The following is a 20,835-nucleotide window of genomic DNA, read 5'->3' as shown; positions in this document are numbered from 1 at the left end:
AATGGCAGAACCAGAAAAGATAAATAGACTAGAAGTCTTTCGGAAATCTTTAGTAGCTTCAACATAATATTTCAAAGCTCTAACTACATCCAAAGAATGCAACAATATTTCCTTAGAGTTCTTAGGATTAGGACACAATGAAGGAACTACAATTTCTCTACTAATGTTGTTAGAATTCACAACCTTAGGTAAAAATTTAAATGAAGTTCGCAAAACCGCCTTATCCTGATGAAAAATCAGAAAAGGAGACTCACAAGAAAGAGCAGATAATTCAGAAACTCTTCTAGCAGAAGAGATGGCCAAAAGAAACAAAACTTTCCAAGAAAGTAATTTAATATCCAGCGAATGCATAGATTCAAACTGAGGAGCTTGAAGAGCCCCCAGAACCAAATTCAAACTCCAAGGAGGAGAGATTGACTTAATGACAGATTTTATACGAAACAAAGCCTGTACAAAAACAATGAATATCAGGAAGATTAGCAATCTTTCTGTGAAAAAGAACAGAAAGAGCAGAGATTTGTCCTTTCAAGGAACTTGCAGACAAACCTTTATCCAAACCATCCTGAAGAAACTGTAAAATTCTAGGAATTCTAAAAGAATGCCAGGAAAAATTATGAGAAGAACACCAAGAAATGTAAGTCTTCCAGAATCGATAATATATCTTCCTAGATACAGATTTACGAGCCTGTAACATAGTATTAATTACGGAGTAAGAGAAACCTCTATGACTGAGAATCAAGCGTTCAATCTCCATACCTTCAAATTTAAGGATTTGAGATCCTGATGGAAAAAAGGACCTTGCGATAGAAGGTCTGGTCTTAACAGAAGAGTCCACGGTTGACAAGTAGCCATCCGGACAAGATCTGCATACCAAAACCTGTGAGGCCATGCTGGAGTCACCAGCAGAACAAACGAGCACTCCTTTAGAATCTTGGAAATCACTCTTGGAAGAAGAACTAGAGGCGGAAAGATATAGGCAGGAAGTGACAATGCATCCACTGCTTCCGCCTGAGGATCCCTGGATCTGGACAGATACCTGGGAAGCTTCTTGTTTATATGAGAAGCCATCAGATCTATTTCTGGAAGTCCCCACATTTGAACAATCTGAAGAAATACCTCTGGATGAAGAGACCACTCGCCCCGGATGTAATGTCTGGCGACTGAGATAATCCGCTTCCCAATTGTCTATACCTGGGATATGAACCGCAGAAATTAGACAGGAGCTGGATTCCGCCCAAACAAGTATTCAAGATACTTCTTTCATAGCCAGAGGACTGTGAGTCCCTCCTTGATGATTGACATATGCCACGGTTGTGACATTGTCCGTCTGAAAACAAATGAATGACTCTCTCTTTAGAAGAGGCCACGACTGAAGAGCTCTGAAAATCGCACGGAGTTCCAAAATGTTGATTGGTAATCTCGCCTCCTGAGATTCCCAAACCCCTTGTGCTGTCAGAGACCCCCATACAGCTCCCCAACCTGTCAGACTTGCATCTGTTGAGATCACAGTCCAGGACGGAAGAACAAAAGAAGCCCCCTGAACTAAACGATGGTGGTCTGTCCACCACGTCAGAGAGTGTCGTACAATCGGTTTTAAAGATATTAATTGCGATATCTTTGTATAATCCCTGCACCACTGGTTCAGCATACAGAGCTGAAGAGGTCGCATGTGAAAACGAGCAAAGGGGATCGCGTCCGATGCAGCAGTCATAAGACCTAGAATTTCCATGCATAAGGCTACCGAAGGGAATGATTGAGACTGAAGGTTTCGACAAGCTGAAACCAATCTCAGACGTCTTTTGTCCGTCAGCGACAGAGTCATGGACACTGAATCTATCTGGAAACCTAAAAAGGTTACCCTTGTCTGAGGAATCAACAAACTCTTTGGTAAATTGATCCTCCAACCATGTTCTCGAAGAAACAATACAAGTTGATTCATATGAGATTCTGCTAAAAGTGAAGACTGAGCAAGTACCAAGATATCGTCCAAATAAGGAAATACCACAATACCCTGTTCTCTGATTACAGATAGAAGGGCACCGAGAACCTTTGTAAAAATCCTTGGAGCTGTTGCTAGGCCAAACGGTAGAGCCACAAACTGGTAATGCTTGTCTAGGAAAGAGAATCTCAGAAACTGATAGTGATCTGGATGAATCGGAATATGCAGATATGCATCTTGTAAATCTATTGTGGACATATAATGCTCTTGCTGAACAAAAGGCAGAATAGTCCTTTATAGTTACTATTTTGAATGTTGGTATCCTTACATAACGATTCAATATGTTTAAATCCAGAACTGGTCTGAAGGAATTCTCCTTCTTTGGTACAATGAAGAGATTTGAGTAAAACCCCAGCCCCTGTTCCAGAACTGGAACTGGCACAATTACTCCAGCCAACTCTAGATCTGAAACACATTTCAGAAATGCTTGAGCCTTCACTGGATTTATTGGGACACGGGAAAGAAAAAATCTTCTTGCAGGAGGCCTAATCTTGAAGCCTATTCTGTACCCTTGTGAAACAATGTTCTGAATCCAAAGATTGTGAATCGAATTGATCCAAATTTCTTTGAAAAAAACGTAATCTGCCCCCTACCAGCTGGGCTGGAATGAGGGCCGCACCTTCATGTGGACTTGGGAGCTGGCTTTGGCTTTCTAAAGGGCTTGGATTTATTCCAGACTGGAGATGGTTTCCAAACTGATACTGTTCCTGTAGGGGAAGGATCAGGCTTTCATTCCTTATTATGACGAAAGGAACGAAAACGATTAGCGGACCTAAATTTACCTTTAGATTTTTTATCCTGTGGTAAAAAAGTTCCTTTCCCCCCAGTAACAGTTGAAATAATAGAATCCAACTGTGAACCAAATAATTTATTACCCTGGATAGAAAGGGAAAGCAAAGTTGACTTAGAAGACATATCAGCATTCCAAGTTTTAAGCCATAAAGCTTTTCTAGCTAAAATAGCTAAAGACATATACCTGACATCAACACTAATGATATCAAAGATGGCATCACAAATAAAGTTATTAGCATGTTGAAGAAGATTAACAATGCTATGAGTATTATGATCTGTTACTTGTTGTGCTAAAGCTTCTAACCATAAAGTTGAAGCTGCAGCAACATCCGCCAAAGATATAGCAGGTCTAAGAAGATTACCTGAACATAAGTAAGCTTTTCTTAGAAAGGATTCAATTTTCCTATCTAAAGGATCCTTAAAGGAAGTACTATCTGCCGTAGGAATAGTAGTACGTTTAGCAAGAGTAGAGATAGCCCCATCAACCTTAGGGATTTTGTCCCAAAACTCTAATCTGTCAGATGGCACAGGATATAATTGCTTAAACCGTTTAGAAGGAGTAAATGAATTACCCAGATTATTCCATTCCCTCGAAATTACTTCAGAAATAGCATCAGGGACGGGAAAAACCTCCGGAATAACTACAGGAGGTTTAAAAACCGTATTCAAACGTTTAGATTTAGTATCAAGAGGACCAGACTCCTCTATTTCTAATGCAATTAAGACTTCTTTAAGTAAAGAACGAATAAATTCCATTTTAAATAAATAAGAAGATTTATCAGTATCAATCTCTGAAACAGAACCTTCTGAACCAGAAAAATCAGTATCAGAAACAGAATAAGAATGATGATGTTCGTTTAAAAAGTCATCTGAAACATGATAAGTTTTAAAAGACCTTTTATGTTTACTGGAAGGAGGAAAAACAGACATAGCCTTCTTAATAGATTTAGAAACAAAATCTCTTATGTTAACAGGGACACCCTGAATATTAGATGTTGATGGAACAGCAACAGGTAATTGAACATTACTAAAGGAAATATTATCTGCATTAGAAAGTTTGTCATGACATTCATCACAAACAACAGCCAGAGAAACAGTTACCACAAGTTTACAACAAATACACTTAACTTTGGTAGATCCAGCATCAGGCAGCGATTTTCCAGAAGTAGCTTCTGATTCAGGGTCAATCTGAGACATCTTGCAATATGTAATAGAAAAAACAACATATAAAGCAAAATTGATCAAATTCCTTAAATGACAGTTTCAGGAATGGGAAAAAATGCCAATGAACCAGCTTCTAGCAACCAGAAGCAAATAAACAATGAGACTTAAATATTGTGGAGACAATAATGACGCCCATATTTTTTAGCGCCAAAAAAGACGCCCACATTAATTGGCGCCTAAATGCTTTTGGCACCAAAAATGACACAACATCCGGTAATGCCAACACTTTTGGCGCAAAAACGTAAAAAAAAAGACGCAACTTCCGGCGACAAGTATGACGCCGGAAATGAGACAGAAAATTTTTGCGCCAAAAAAGTCCGCGCCAAGAATGACGCAATGAAATGAAGCATTTTCAGCCCCCGCAAGCCTAACAGCCCACAGGAAAAAAGTCAAATTTTAAGGTAAGAAAAAAATTGATTTATTCATATGCATTATCCCAAATATGAAACTGACTGTCTGAAATAAGGAACGTTGAACATCCTGAATCAAGGCAAATAAATGTTTAAACACATATATTTAGAACTTTATATAAAAGTGCCCAACCATAGCTTAGAGTGTCACAAAATAAGACTTACTTACCCCAGGACACCCATCTACATGTAGTAGAAAGCCAAACCAGTACTGAAATGAGAATCAGTAGAGGTAATGGTATATATAAGAGTATATCGTCGATCTGAAAAGGGAGGTAAGAGATGAATCTCTACGACCGATAACAGAGAACCTATGAAATAGACCCCGTAGAAGGAGATCATTGAATTCAAATAGGCAATACTCTCTTCACATCCCTCTGACATTCACTGCACACTGAGAGGAAAACCGGGCTCCAGCCTGCTGCGAAGCGCATATCAACGTAGAATCTAGCACAAACTTACTTCACCACCTCCATGGGAGGCAAAGTTTGTAAAACTGATTTGTGGGTGTGGTGAGGGGTGTATTTATAGGCATTTTGAGGTTTGGGAAACTTTGCCCCTCCTGGTAGGAATGTATATCCCATACGTCACTAGCTCATGGACTCTTGCTAATTACATGAAAGAAAATAAAACCTTGTTTCCCTGATCATTTCAATCATCACTCACCTTTTCTCTTTACTACACATTTGCCCCCCACCTTGTTCTCCCTCTTTAAAAATAGTTGCATAAATTTGCTCAGCAGCCTCTCCCAAGTTGGACACCAACACAAACAAACTTTATAATACAAACACTTAGCAACTGTTTGAAAAAAAAAAGAAACTGTTAAATATACACTGCAGCTTCTGTCACAGTGTATCTATCGGAAGCAGCGACACAGGTCCATTAATTTGCCAAAGCTCAATTTCCAGTATGCAAATGGTTTACAGTGGTCTACAAAATATATTTCTAGTGTGTTTTATATACTATGATTAATTTGATTTACACAATGATTTAAATGTCAGTCTTTCTAGTGATACAGCTTCAACAAAAAATTTACGTAGGCAACTTATGACGCATATCACAAATACCAACATTTTCCCCATTCACCCAGATAACAATACCATAAATGTGCAGTTCCTACACCAAACAAACCGTGTTAGTTCTCAGTTACAGAAAGGCTGTTTATTTCTATGAAAAACTCTGTAATGGACAGTATAAACAGGATGGTATATGGACCTCATGCTCATCTGTGATATCACATTCAAAATTTAAAACAAAACAAATTGCAGATATGTTCACCTGAGAACAACCAGTGCTTAAAAACAATTTCAGTTTACCTGATAAATTAATTTCTTTCATTATGGTGAGAGGTCACAAGCCATCATGTGTGGGAATTGTCCTCCTAGTGGTAAGGAGGATAATTCCCATAAGTGATGGCTCATAGTCTCTAACCCTCTGATTAAAGAAAACGCCATGCTCTTGCTTTTTTCCTGAACTACATTAGTTATAAACCACCCAAAAGAAAAGTCCAACCCCAAAGTACCTGGCAATATTAAACAACTATATCTCTCAATGTAACATGAATGCCTTATAATTATTTTAAGACAACAAATCCTAATGGGAATCTATAAAAAGCAAATAAATATAAGAGTAATATTATGTTAGATTTTTTTTTTTTTAATCTAAAATATTTACAACATAAATTGACTGTTTCTCTAGATGCCCATATTAGTATTTCAGGATTTGGCGGGAGGACACATTTTAGGGGCCATAAGCATATTTGTTACAACCCCTCCAGTACAACAGAAAGATTAAACTAATGCATTGCTGAATATACACCCATTATCTTGCAGGGGTTTAAAAAAAAGCAAACCGTATACATTCTTATGCCATACGCCTACAAGGTGAATATAAATGTGTTACATATTTTCTATTTTACTGTATTAGCAGTTTTATGGTGCAGCTTTAGGCTTTTTACCTTGTAGTTAATGAGATGAATTAACTCTTACTATTTATTCTATTTCCCTTTTGACAAAATGCTAGTAATTGTTTTTCCTCTGGTTTTATTAAAAATGATATAGTAATTCATTAGTTTGTAGCAAGTATACTAGCATTGCAAAAATTTTGTTAATTTTAAATCATAGCATTAACAATAAAAACCATCAATTAACATTTTTTTAATCCCTTTAACTTACAGAAGACTGAAATGCATAACAAACAAATGAATAAAGAGATGAAATCACGATTGCAAACAGTTACTGTTTTGAAAATATGTTTTGTTTTTTAAAAAAAAGGGATTACAATGACTTACCTATGTTTTTTTATGCCATTTGCTGTTGAGTCCCCACCGCCATGATTTTTCTCATCAGACATCTTGGCCTGCGTACTGTGTTCCAAGTTTACACTTTCGTCCTGGGAATAACTTGTAACCGTTTCAAATCCACTCAGGGAATGATCAGACTCTGAATCTATAAGAAGCAAAAACTGTAAATGAAATATACACCAGGCACTATCCTTCCTTACAACATCTGAAAACATCTCACATGTACTGAAACCTGAAGAGGCTACATTATTCTGTTGACAGACTGCCTCAGGTAACAGATGACGCTTAGCCACATGCAAGCTAGATATTTAAAGGGACATGGAAGTGATATTTAAGCAATAAGGTGTTAAAGACTATAATTGCCTAAAATAGAAAAAAACTGGAACAATAAAACATCTGACTGACTGTCTTATACAAGTCATTAAGGGGGAGTAGAAAGTATTCTCCTGTCTACTCACTGCAACCAAGTGATTAAATCTATGTTAGACTAAAATGTTCTGTATACCAAATTTGTTCTGTCTCTCCTCCCATGGCAACAAGAAGCTGGGAACTCACTTTCCAGTAGTCAATGTTAGTTCTGAGGGATCAGCTACAGCTTATATATACACCTGAGTGGTAGTAATGCATAACACTTTATTCCTCACTCCAACAAATGAATACACCAATTACAAATTTTAAAAATGGACCAGTAAATACAGTAGATTTGCATAATCAACAAATGAATGATAAAAAGACAATGCAATAGTCTGAATTTCAAATGAGTAGTAGATTTCTTTTTTCTGACAAATTTTAGTTATATCCATGTCCACTTCTCCATATACGTATGTTCTGTGAATTCTTGCACATGCTCAGTAGGAGCTGGTGACTCAAAAGTGTAAATATAAAAAGACTGTGCACATTTTGTTAAAGGAAGTACATTGGAAAGTTGTTTAAAATTACTGCTCTATCTGAATCATGAAAGTTTAATTTTGACCTGAGAGTCCCTTTAGCAAGGGTGGACACTATCTATTGTATGTATTTAGTGGACCTTTGCTTGGCAGGGATTATCTATCATCAACCAGTTGTTTTCCAATTAATTTTTATTAAAGATGACCTATTTAACTTTGAAAAAAGTCCAGTTTTAACTAAAACGGACACAAAATTCTTAATTTCTATATCTATATATTAGGGTGAACAGGTGTAACTTTATTAATGGAATTTTTACTTTTTTCAAAGATTGATCCTGTTGACCCCATAAATGTAAAAGGGACATGAAAAGTCCCTTTTTAAAAGTAATAATTAGTGCCAGCAGAGCCTGGTTCTTGGGAGTTGCCACAACTTAAGTGCATTGCACTCTGCTTCGCTTTAGCCTTTGACTAGTACAGCTCTCTGCATCCTGCGCCACTAGAGGAGAGGGAGAGCACGCTGCACGACTAGCAGAGGGACAAAGTTCAGCACATCTTGTAGAAAAAAAAGTACAAGACACAGACAGTGCAGCACCTGCATAGTGGAGAAATGGCAGTTACTGAGAACCTACAGTAGTTGAGGAGTGGTGGCAAGTAAGGCTAAACCGTAGAATGCTGGCCTCCTTTTCAAGATCTGTGTCAGGATGCCAGGAATCAGACAGACGAGAAGTGCAAAAATAATCACACCTTTATTAACAAAAAAGAATAAAAAGTCCAATAAGCCAGAAGTCAGTCAGACGAGCCGCGTAAGGAGCCAAAGCGAGTAGTCAGACGAGCCAGAGTCAGGAACAAACCAGGGATCAGGAACCAGAAGGGACATCAGACAGCCAGGTAATACACACAAACTGGGACACAGGGACTCGCAAAGCATACTGAACAGAGGCCATTTAAATAATAAGTGATGACATCACAATTCTGAGACTGCAATCTGTCTCACATAGATGATGTTCACCAGTCTGACCATAAGAGGGCGTGCAAGAAATGAGCAGCATCACACACTGCACCAGATTCAGTAAGAGAGGTGAGTAAAATGGCTGCCAGCAGCACATGGCAAACAAAGCAGGGAAAAAACCCTGACAATCTGTGACATTAATTATATAATGTTCTCCTTCCCCAATAACACCAGACTGCTGAGGCTACTTGCCATTATTGTGAACTGTATAGGTGTGTATAGGTTGAAATGATTTCTAGTTTTTGAGTATAAAAGTTATTCCATCTGAGGTTACAAACAGAAAGAATACACATGAATAAAATAGTTAAAAATAAGGACTAATTATTACTGGGTTTACAGACACTAGGTACACAATATTACTTAGGGTTCTTATTGCCTAATCACTCAGCTTTCTAAGCAGCCCCCGCTAGAGCATACAAGTGTTTTCTCAAAAAGTGCAGTCCACTGTAATATTTGTGATTCCCCTCCAACATATGTTTCACCAATAACACCAATTTAGTTACTAAATGTGTAACTTACTGGATCCTGTGTCATCTTCCTGCTTGGAATCTCAGAAGAAATAACATGCGTAAATAGTAGGAGCTTAGTTATAGCACCAAAGAGTGTGGGTACGTTTTCAACTCTTAAAAGTTACATCTGTGCTACAGAACTTCACGAACAGTTTATTATATCTGTTTTAGATAATCTTGTTGCAGCATTCAGACTCTTAAAGAAGTGATTTCTTCCTTTCTTGTGAAATTTGAGCTTCTAGGAGTATATCCTTTGCACGAGCACAGTGTTTTATTTACAATTATTCTGTATTCCACTATTTAAGTGATCAGTATTTATTTATTCACATTATTGTAAAGTGTATTGGGGTTTCTGAAATGCTCAAACCTCTGTCTGAATAAATTTTACAGTAAGCTTCAGTAAAGCAGTTTTAAAGTTTCTGTATCCTTAACATACACTTTTCACCAGTTTAAACATAAATCTAAATTCCTCTCTCTATATGAAAATCTCTGCTTGACAAAGTAGTACACTTTTGGGTACAAACTATTAATAAGCAGAACTAGACAATGCTCAGAGAAGGGCTACAAAATTAAACGGACTGAAGGATATGATCCTTGAGAAGAGGTTAGGTGCATTGGATCTGTTTAAAATGTAGAAGAGAGGCAAATGAGAAGAGACAGGATTACTTCATATACATATATTCATATTCCATATAGACAGTTGACAGGATCACTTTAAGACTAGTGGAAAAGAGATTCAAAATCCATTAAAAGGGACAGTCTAGGCCAAAATAAACTTTCATGATTCAGATAGAGCATGTCATTTTAAACACTTTTTCAAATTTACTTTTATCACCAAATTTTGCTTTGCTCTTTTGGTATTCTTAGTTGAAAACTTAATCTAGGAGGTTCATATGCTAATTTCGTAGGCCTTGAAGGCCACCTCTTTTCAGAATGCATTTGAACAGTTTTTCACCACTATAGGGTGTTAGTTCACGTATTTCATATAGATAACACTGTGCTTGTGCACGTGAAGTTATCTGGGAGCAGGCAGTGAATGGATAAACTGCAAGTCTGTCAAAAGAACTGAAATAAAGGGGCAGTTTGCAGAGGCTTAGATACAAGATAACTACAGAGGTTAAAAGTATATTATTATAACTGTGTTGGTTATGCAAAACTGGGGAATGGGTAATAAAGGGATTATCTATCTTTTAAAAAAAATAAAAATTCTGGTGTAGACTGTCCCTTTAAGAAAAATGGTTTCTCATTAGGGCCCCCGAATATAAAAAAAACATTGTCGAACCTACAAGAAAACAAAATCGATGCTTACCTAATTATTTTCTTTCATGAAGGTGAGAGCCAACAAGTCATCACTTGTGGGAATATTCCCCTCCTGACCACTAGGAGGAGGCAACAGAAAAACCAACACACCAGAGCTTTAAATCCCTCTCACTTCACATGATCCTTACTCATACATATATAGTCATGTAGGTGAGGGGAAAAAAAGAGAAAAACAAGAAAGATAAAGCGGGGCATAGAAGCACAAAATAAGTACTGCCGCCACATAAACAGAAAGAAAGGGTGGTGCTCGTGGACTATCATCATCATGAAAGAAACTTATCAGGTAAGCATACATTTTGTTTTCTTTCTTTAGATGGTAAGAGTCCACAAGTCATCAAGTGTGGGAATCAATACCCAAGCCATGAAATCCATGAGATTACTGTGAATAAGGGGGGGGGGGAGCAAACAGAGAAGGCAGGACGTTAAAATTCAGGCACTATGGCTTGAATAACTTTCCTGCCAAAGGGAGCCTCAGAAGAAGCATACACATCATGGTGAGTAAAGAAGTCCAAGTAGATGCCTTACAAATCTGATTAATAGAAGCCTCATTACGAAATGTCCAAGAAGTAACAACTGCTTGAGTGTAATGAGCACAGATGCACTCAGGGTGAGTTTTCTCTGTGACCAAATAAGTCTTGCAAACTAAGGCTATAACTGACAGTCAAGACAAAAAACCCACTTTCATGATTCAACAACTTTCCAATTTACTTTTATCACCAATTTTGCTTTGTTCTCTTGGTATTCTTAGTTGAAAGCTAAACCTAGGAGGTTCATATGCCAATAGAGAACATTGATCTCACTGATGTGAATTTACCAAGGAGTGAGCACTGATTGGTTAAAATTAACTGAAATAAGGGGGCAGTCTGCAGAGGCTTATAAACAAGGTAATTACAGAGGTAAAACATGTATTATAACTGTGTTGGTTATACAAAATTGGGGAATGGGTAATAAAGGGATTACCTATCTTTTTAAACATAACAAAAAAAAAATCTGGTGGTGCCTGTCCCTTTAAGACAATCTGCTAAAGTAACATCCACGATTTTTTACTTTTGTGAGCTCCAGAAAAATTAACAAAAAAGTGAATCTCTGAATTTTTTTTGTGAGTTCCACATAATATTTGAGAGCTCTAAAACTGTAGTGAAAACGACACTCCTTAGAATTCTTAGTGGCTGGAAATAACAAACAATTTCCTGATTGATAGTATATGTAGATATCCCCTTAGGAAGAAAATAATAGCTAGTCCAAAGAACAGCCGTATTCTGATGAAAAATCAGAAAAGGAGGTTTTGTATGACAATAATAAAAGCTTAGAGACCCTTCTGGCTGAAGAAATAACTAGAAGAAAATCAACCTTCCACAATATAAGCTGAAGGACTAAACCATGAATTGCCACGAAAGGAGGAGTTTGAAGAATCCTCAAAACCAGATTAAGATTCCAATGAATAGGAAATGGACAAATAACTGGTATAATTCTTATCAGAGCCTGAATAAAAGCCTGAAAGTCAGGAATTTTAGCAATTTTCTTATGAAACAAAAAACAGAAAGAGCCAAAATCTGACCTATCATTGAACTGACTGATAATCCCTTTTATAAGCCTTCCTGCACAAACTCTGGAACGGTAACCTTTGTGAGAACAACACACAAAAAAGGTTTTCCAGATTCTATGATAAATACGTCTGTTAACAGGTTTCCTAGTCTGAATCTGGGTATCAACCTCGTCAGGCAACCTCTCTGAGACAAAATTAAGCGTTCCATCACCATGCCATCAAATTCAGAGTTTTGAGATATTGATAAAAGAAAGGGATTGATATAGAAGATCCTTTCTTAGAGGAAGCCTCCAAGGCGGGCACTAGGCCATCTAAATCAAATCTGCAAACCAAATACAGCAAAGCCAAGCCAGAGCAATCCAAATTACTGAGGCTTGTTCCTGCTCGATTCTGGCTATTACTCTGGATAGCAATACAAATGGAGAAAAAATGTAAATCAGGTTGAACAACCAAGGGACAACTAGGGCATCTATCAGATTTGTCTGATGGTGCCAAAACCTAGTAAACTCCCAAACTGCACCCCAACTTGACAGGCTGATATCTGTGGAAGTTACTACCCACTCTGATCAAAGAAAGGAGGCTCCGCGAACCAAGTGTCAGGGTTTTTTCCCTGATTTGTTTGCCATGTGCTGCTGGCAGCCATTTTACTCACTTCTCTTGCTGACTCTGGTGCACACTGTGTGTTGCTGCTCATTTACTGCGCTTCCTTTTATGGCCAGACTGGTGTACATCATCCGTGTGAGACAGGATGCAGTCTCAGAATTGTGATGTCATCACTTATTAAAGGGCCTCTGTTCAGTATGCTTTGCCCTTGCGTTGTCTCAGACCTGTTTGTGAAAGCTCCTGTGTATTACCTGGCTGTCTGACATCCCTCCTGGTTCCTGATTCCTGGCTTGTTCCTGGCTCTGCTGTTCTCCTTGTTCCTGATTCCTGCTCGTCTGACTACTCGCTTTGGCTCCTGACTCGGCTCGTCTGACTACCAGCTCTGGTTTTGATTCCTGGCTTGTTATTTGACTTGTGTACATTTTATAATTTTTTTTTGTTGCTATTAATAAAGGTGTGATTATTTTTGCACTTCTCGTCTGTCTGATTCCTGGCACCCTGACATTACGCAAGGGCCATTTGGTTGCCATGGTTACTGATACATGCCTCTAGCACAATAGTTCTAGATGGAAATTATGTTAAGTTAATTGAGTAAGCACATATCACAAGGGGTGTATATGTAATAATGACAATTATGTGATGACAATTTTATTTAATCTTGTGTAAGTTTCGGTATACACTGTGAAAACAGAATGCCACCGGATGTTTGAGGCTGTTGGCATCACAACCAAGACACGTTTATATTGCACAACTATAATGTAAATCACCATAGAGACCATTTGTAAGATTTGGTGTATAACAATAGATATGCTATTTGTAAATAATACTTATTTTTCCTGATGACACTTTATTTTTGTATATTATAATTGAGCTGTAGTAACACGGCAAAACCGGAAGTGACGTAATTTTCCTTCCGGCAGCACGAGAGAATGGAATGCATGTTTGCGTTCCAGCTAGTCACTTTGGCGCCACTTGGGTAGTACACAGGTTGGAGTGTGTTTGATTACAATTATGTTTTGTTTGCCTGTATAATGTTTGATGTTTTCACTTATTTTCATGCTGATGAAGGGTAGTGTATACCCGAAAACGTTCCAATAAAAATAACCTTCTTTTGCAAGACCTGAGAGTGCATTTTTTTGCGTGGCTATATATATATATATATATATATATATATATATATATTTATATTTATTACACATACACACACACACACATATATATATATATATATATATATATATATATATATATATATATATATATACACAGGGAGTGCAGAATTATTAGGCAAATGAGTATTTTGACCACATCATCCTCTTTATGCATGTTGTCTTACTCCAAGCTGTAAAGCTGTATAGGCTCGAAAGCCTACTACCAATTAAGCATATTAGGTGATGTGCATCTCTGTAATGAGAAGGGGTGTGGTCTAATGACATCAACACCCTATATCAGGTGTGCATAATTATTAGGCAACTTCCTTTCCTTTGGCAAAATGGGTCAAAAGAAGGACTTGACAGGTTCAGAAAAGTCAAAAATAGTGAGATATCTTGCAGAGGGATGCAGCACTCTTAAAATTGCAAAGCTTCTGAAGCGTGATCATCGAACAATCAAGCGTTTCATTCAAAATAGTCAACAGGGTCGCAAGAAGCGTGTGGAAAAACCAAGGCGCAAAATAACTGCCCATGAACTGAGAAAAGTCAAGCGTGCAGCTGCCAAGATGCCACTTGCCACCAGTTTGGCCATATTTCAGAGCTGCAACATCACTGGAGTGCCCAAAAGCACAAGGTGTGCAATACTCAGAGACATGGCCAAGGTAAGAAAGGCTGAAAGACGACCACCACTGAACAAGACACACAAGCTGAAACGTCAAGACTGGGCCAAGAAATATCTCAAGACTGATTTTTCTAAGGTTTTATGGACTGATGAAATGAGAGTGAGTCTTGATGGGCCAGATGGATGGGCCAATGGCTGGATTGGTAAAGGGCAGAGAGCTCCAGTCCGACTCAGACGCCAGCAAGGTGGAGGTGGAGTACTGGTTTGGGCTGGTATCATCAAAGATGAGCTTGTGGGGGCCTTTTCGGGTTGAGGATGGAGTCAAGCTCAACTCCCAGTCCTACTGCCAGTTTCTGGAAGACACCTTCTTCAAGCAGTGGTACAGGAAGAAGTCTGCATCCTTCAAGAAAAACATGATTTTCATGCAGGACAAAGCTCCATCACACGTGTCCAAATACTCCACAGCGTGGCTGGCAAGAAAGGGTATAAAAGAAGAAAATCTAATGACATGGCCTCCTTGTTCACCTGATCTGAACCCCATTGAGAACCTGTGGTCCATCATCAAATGTGAGATTTACAAGGAGGGAAAACAGTACACCTCTCTGAAACAGTGTCTGGGAGGCTGTGGTTGCTGCTGCACGCAATGTTGATGGTGAACAGATCAAAACACTGACAGAATACATGGATGGCAGGCTTTTGAGTGTCCTTGCAAAGAAAGGTGGCTATATTGGTCACTGATTTGTTTTTGTTTTGTTTTTGAATGTCAGAAATGTATATTTGTGAATGTTGAGATGTTATATTGGTTTCACTGGTAAAAATAAATAATTGAAATGGGTATATATTTGTTTTTTGTTAAGTTGCCTAATAATTATGCACAGTAATAGTCACCTGCACACACAGATATCCCCCTAAAATATCTAAAACTAAAAACAAACTAAAAACTACTTCCAAAAATAATCAGCTTTGATATTAATGAGTTTTTTGGGTTCATTGAGAACATGGCTGTTGTTTAATAATAAAATTAATCCTCAAAAATACAACTTGCCTAATAATTCTGCACTCCCTGTATGTATGTATATATATATATATATATATATATATATATATATATATATATATATATATATATATATATATATATATATATATATCCTTTCTGGATACTAAATTCTGCTCAACTTCATCTCGATGTTGCTTCAGTTCTATGTCAAAGGTACCATACTTCTGGTGTTCTTTAAGTGGTTGTAATTTCATCTGTAATTCCTTGATCTCTGTAAGGATTTTGTCTCTTTTGTTCGTTCGGTTGGCCTTTAGTTTGGTCATCAATTTTAGTGAACATTCACTTAAAGTTTCAAGCCAATCTTCCAAGAATTCTTTTTCTTCTTCTTTGTCCACATTTGGGAATTTTTTCAATCATAACCCCCGTGGAATTATAGCTGATTGTATATATTTATCAAGGTAGATTAATTTATACTAGAGTTTTAGCTCTTTCACTCTTAGATTTTCCATTGTAAGGGACAAATAACGTAATTCATTTGTTTGCACTTGGTCAGGTGTAAACACCTCCCTGCGCTCCTGGTAAGTCATTTTCCTATTGAAGATATCCTCCAGTGCTGTGGATTGTGCCATTTTGATGTAGGTTTTATTAGTACAAGGATATTGCTGGATAAATCATTTCTACCGTTGTTAGTTTATTTATACCAGACTAGCTCAAAAACCTCTCCACTTCGTGAGTTCTTTTTGTGCTTTTATTGTTTTATAATTCTATATTTTCCATGCATACTTCAATGACTTTCATATAACTGAGTTAGGTTTTAGACATTGCTACAAGCTACTTCACATATTGTTTTAATTACTTTATTTCATCAACATATGTGAACATATCCTTGTATATTGCAAGACCTTGCTTCTAGTCACTCTCCTGCACTCTCTGAGACACTGAAAGATTCACATACAAATAGAAGCTGAGAGCATAGAAACACACAGGCGACTGGGTCTTAAGCAGGAACTAAAGGGAAGCTGTGTCGGCGCCTCTCCCGACACAAACCCGAGTCTGCAGACCGTAGCTGCTCAGATACATATAGAAACAAAGGGATTCCCTTGTACACAATTCCCAGACCAATGATAGTGTCCACTGAAACCCGGCACTTTTCAAGCACTTCACTCAGGATAATGTAAAACAGTTCATACCTTTATTGTCGGTGTTACAATCAAACACACAGCAAGCATATGTGTGACGTCATCTGACGTGTTTCACGCCCTTCTGGAGCTTTGTCAAAGATGTGGAGGTGTGTGTACATTGAATATATATCGTTACAATCTGCCTAGTCAAATAAATGTATTTATTGAGCCGTAAGACAAAGTAACAATATTTAGCCAATGTTCTTTAATATATTTAAGTTGCACTTAAATTATTATGTTCAGCATGTTTTGTATCAAATAGTATTCTTAACAAATTTTAACACTGTGACATCACCATAGGGGTGGAAACTTGAAATGGTAATGATTTAAAAACACACAATGTACACACACCTCCACATCTTTGACAAAGCGCCAGAAGGGCGTGAAACGCGTCATATGATGTCACACTCCGTTAACACTTGTGTCTCCTGGTAATCACAATGCATATGCTTGCTGTGTGTTTGATTGTAACACCGACAATAAAGGTATGAACTGTTTTACATTAACCTGAGTGAAGTGCTTGAAAAGTGCTGGGTTTCAGTGGACACCATCATTGGTCTGGAAATTGTGTACAAGGGAATCCCTTTGTGTGTGTGTGTATATATATATATGTATATATATATATATATATATATATATATATATACACACACATACATACACACACACACACTATATATATATATATATATATATATATATATATATATATATATATACACACACATACACACACACACACACACATATACATACACACACATATATACATAAATATATACACACACATATATTATTGCTCCAGTTAGGCCGACCGGGCTGTTCCTTCCTTCCTTTGGCGATTTGGAGGACCTCTGACCCTGCCACATACATTTGCATTACTGGAAGACATCAGCGCTAGCAAGGCATAACAGGGAAGTAATTTTATTAAGACACCGCGGGCGCACAAAGTGGAATGGAAGCGGGAACTACCTGCTGTGAAGATTGGTAAGAAAGTCTTCTATTCTGTCAGCACATACCCCAGGAGTAAGGGTCCCTTGGGCGAAGGTACGTCCCTCAGGAGGTGGTACCCGTGTGTGTGTGTATGTGTGTCTATATATACACATAAATATACACATACATACATATACATTATATATACTAACATATATAGACTAGCAAGAAATAAGCACTCTCTGGTTTTGTAAAACAAATAGTATATTTAACTTGCTAGTTCAATATACTATTTGTTTTACAAAACCAGAGAGTGCTTATTTCTTGCTAGTCTATTATTCCTATTTTTGCACCCTGGTGCCCTACCTGACCAGTTTAGTGAGTGCTTATTAACCTAAAGATACACACGCACACCTGAATCATGAAAGTTTCATTTTGACTAGACTGTCCCTTTAAATGAGAAATAGTGAGTGGAGAGGGGGGGCTCATTGCCCTAAAATGCTCTGGCCTCTTTTTGGTCCCAGTCTGGCCCCGGCCAGAACCATAGGAAAAATCAAGAAAAAAGTAGTACCTGAAAGAGCATCATAGAATTCGTCATCACTGAGAATACTGTGGTGTGGGGGAGATCCTTTCACCAAAGACTGCTCCAATTCATGGTGCTCTGTAGCCAATGTCTGCAGAGCTTCAGATAAGATCTTGTTTTTTTCTTGCTCGTGCTCTAGTTTCAAAGTTCTGGCCTAAAATGAGAAATGGGTCTGTCTCAATCAATTGGTGGAAGGTAAGTTTAGGTAAAAAACAAACAAGGTGTCGATAAACAAGTAAAATCATTTTAACAGAATATTACAATAACAGTTTGAAGGATAAGTAGAAAGGATAAGGAAATTGGCCACACCAGTGGCAATGATGAAACAAGAAGCTGTAGCATTTGTAAAGAACTTCTGCAACATAAAAGTTATTAGTATTAAAAACCTTAAAATAAGTTTAACACTACACATTCAAAAAAACTTAAAATACACTAAATCCTCATTCCATATCAAATGCAGCATAACGTATTGTGTGTTCAACATTATATTTCTTAGTACACTATTTAAACATTTCAGTTAAAAGGTGCAATTTTAGTTGACACATAATATCTTGATACAAATAGGGCCAATTTATTAAGCGGCAGGCGGACATAATTCGCTGTGTGCTATAACCAAAATCACTCATCTGAACTCCTAAAGTATGGGGGATGTATTGTATGCTCCTATTTTAAGTTTTAATACATTTTTACACTTGTCTCTAGTCTTTACAATACTTCAGATCATCTGAGAAGTGTGGTTGACTTTGATTGGTAATTGACTTGACATCTTGACAGAGACACCACCTCAAGTAATGTACCTGCTTTACGCTGCAGTGTTATTGTGTGTGGTGAGTCGTGATTATAGCTATGAGTGGCCCAATGTCCTCTACTAAGATCAGTGTGGCCATTTATCCTGTAAATATATATGTGAAAGACAAGACCACTATGGGGATACAGTAGAAAAGAAGTAAAATGTATTGCAAAATGAATCAGCAAATATTTATTCTTTTACAAGTCTGAAAATCTAAGGGTTTAGAAACGTGCACACGAATGGGCTCTTATGAGCCTACCTAGAGTTACTCTTCAACAAAGGACACTAAGAGTAAAGCTAATTTTATAATAGAAGTAAACTGGAACATTGTTTAAAAAAATAATGAAAGTTTAATTTTGATTTTAGTGTCCCTTTAAGATCTTTCACTTTAGTACAAATTATTGTTAGGTGTTAAAACTGACTATAAATAAATAAGTTCACTGATGATAATAGTGTGTGCTGCTATAAACCATTCGTCTTTAAAGGTTTTTTTTTAACTTTGTTTTATCTATATTCTTTGTTTCTTTTCTTGCTAGACTTGTGGAGAACCATCTCCCTCTACCAATAAAACCGTTCAAGTTGTCCTAATTAACAAATAAACAATCAATACCTATTAGCTGTGCTTAAACACATTTGCAATTAGCTTTAACATAAATAGCTTCTATTTTACCCTTGAAAATATATTTAACATTTCATTGCTTTTAATTCATATTTATGATGGGAAATGCTCTTTCAAATCATATATTTTCTAGTGCTTACACATTTAATATATTTATAAATATCTGATATCTCCGTGCAATTTGAACAAATTATTATATTTGAACAATTTAGAAGAATCTTGGCAATTCAGAGCAAATCTGGATGCATGAAAAATTCATTTTTTGTTACATTTAAAAAAAAAAAATCAACTGTCAACATAGTTTGATTACATTTCTGTGCTGATATCTATTACTTTTATGGAAGTTACTACATCTTAGTAGCTAGGAAAATAGAGAACGAACATCTTTAGTCCAAACAAGTGGTGTATTTAGCTTTTGTGCTGCCCTTGGCACTCAAAATGTTGCAGGCCATAATGTTTGGTAAAGTAAAAGCTCATGTTCAGGTGTCTGCGAGTGCATGTGTGTATATGGTGAGTGTGTAGTGAGTGTGTGTAGTGCAGTGTGCGTGTAGTAAGTGTCTGTATTTGTAGTGGGACTTAAAAAGTTCTGACCCCCACAAATCTACCGCCTAAGCAAGTGCTTTGCTTGCCTAGGCCAAAATACACCCCTGATGAAATAGAACCATATACACTGCCCTAACAACATAATTAGAAAACAATGTTAAAAAGCATGAAGCATTATAATAAACACTAAATTAAATTATTAAAAACAAATTGACTACCTATGTATAATATGTATTTATTTCAATAACGTAACCTTATGTATTATATTATTGTTGTACCCTTACGCTCTTGCCTCAATATATTTGCAATAAAATGTGTAGAAATGGTTTATTAACTACAACTGTATTTTATTCACAGGGATTTGGATTTTTCAAATACAACAGCTTTGACCACTTGAAAACTTATTTTGGCCTCGTTTGCACAGCATGACTTGGCTTCTCCCATAGCTTTTATTAATTATTAAAGTTTTAACTGATACTTATCGTTAACTGAAGAACACATCCACTGGACAATCATTAATACTGAATCTATTAGTTACTATATTTTATTATTACATATTTATTTATTTTTTTAAAATTTGTAATTCAAGCATTTACACAAATTCAAATGGAGTCTTGGAAAATAAAATCACCCAATCAATTTTAATAGATTGGAAAAAGAGGAGCAAAGTCAGAGTGAGTACAAAATCAAACATTTAAGGGGCCACACTTAACGTATGTATATTAGAAATAGAAACATCAAAGTAAGGAATATGGCATTGCTTGTGTTTATATTTAAATAAGGCCTGTGAAGCAAAAAGACAAAAAATGTGT

General features: G+C 36.9%; 1 protein-coding gene across 1 annotated transcript in view; it reads right to left on the bottom strand.

The window, feature by feature from the left end:
* Positions 1-18,225, bottom strand: part of LOC128644696 (oxysterol-binding protein-related protein 1-like) — a gene marked incomplete at both ends in the record, with an annotated part of 89,048 nt that extends 70,823 nt beyond the window's left edge. Inside the window, 2 exons of the mRNA XM_053697208.1 lie at positions 6,716-6,872; positions 18,060-18,225. Of these exons, the coding sequence (XP_053553183.1) occupies positions 6,716-6,872; positions 18,060-18,225 (323 nt within the window). The remainder of the gene's footprint in view (positions 1-6,715; positions 6,873-18,059) is intronic.
* Between the last annotated feature and the right edge of the window lie 2,610 nt (positions 18,226-20,835).

The sequence above is a fragment of the Bombina bombina genome, unplaced genomic scaffold (assembly GCF_027579735.1).
Source record: "Bombina bombina isolate aBomBom1 unplaced genomic scaffold, aBomBom1.pri scaffold_1060, whole genome shotgun sequence".
NCBI lineage: Eukaryota > Metazoa > Chordata > Amphibia > Anura > Bombinatoridae > Bombina > Bombina bombina.
This window is presented reverse-complemented; position numbering and strand designations above follow the sequence as displayed.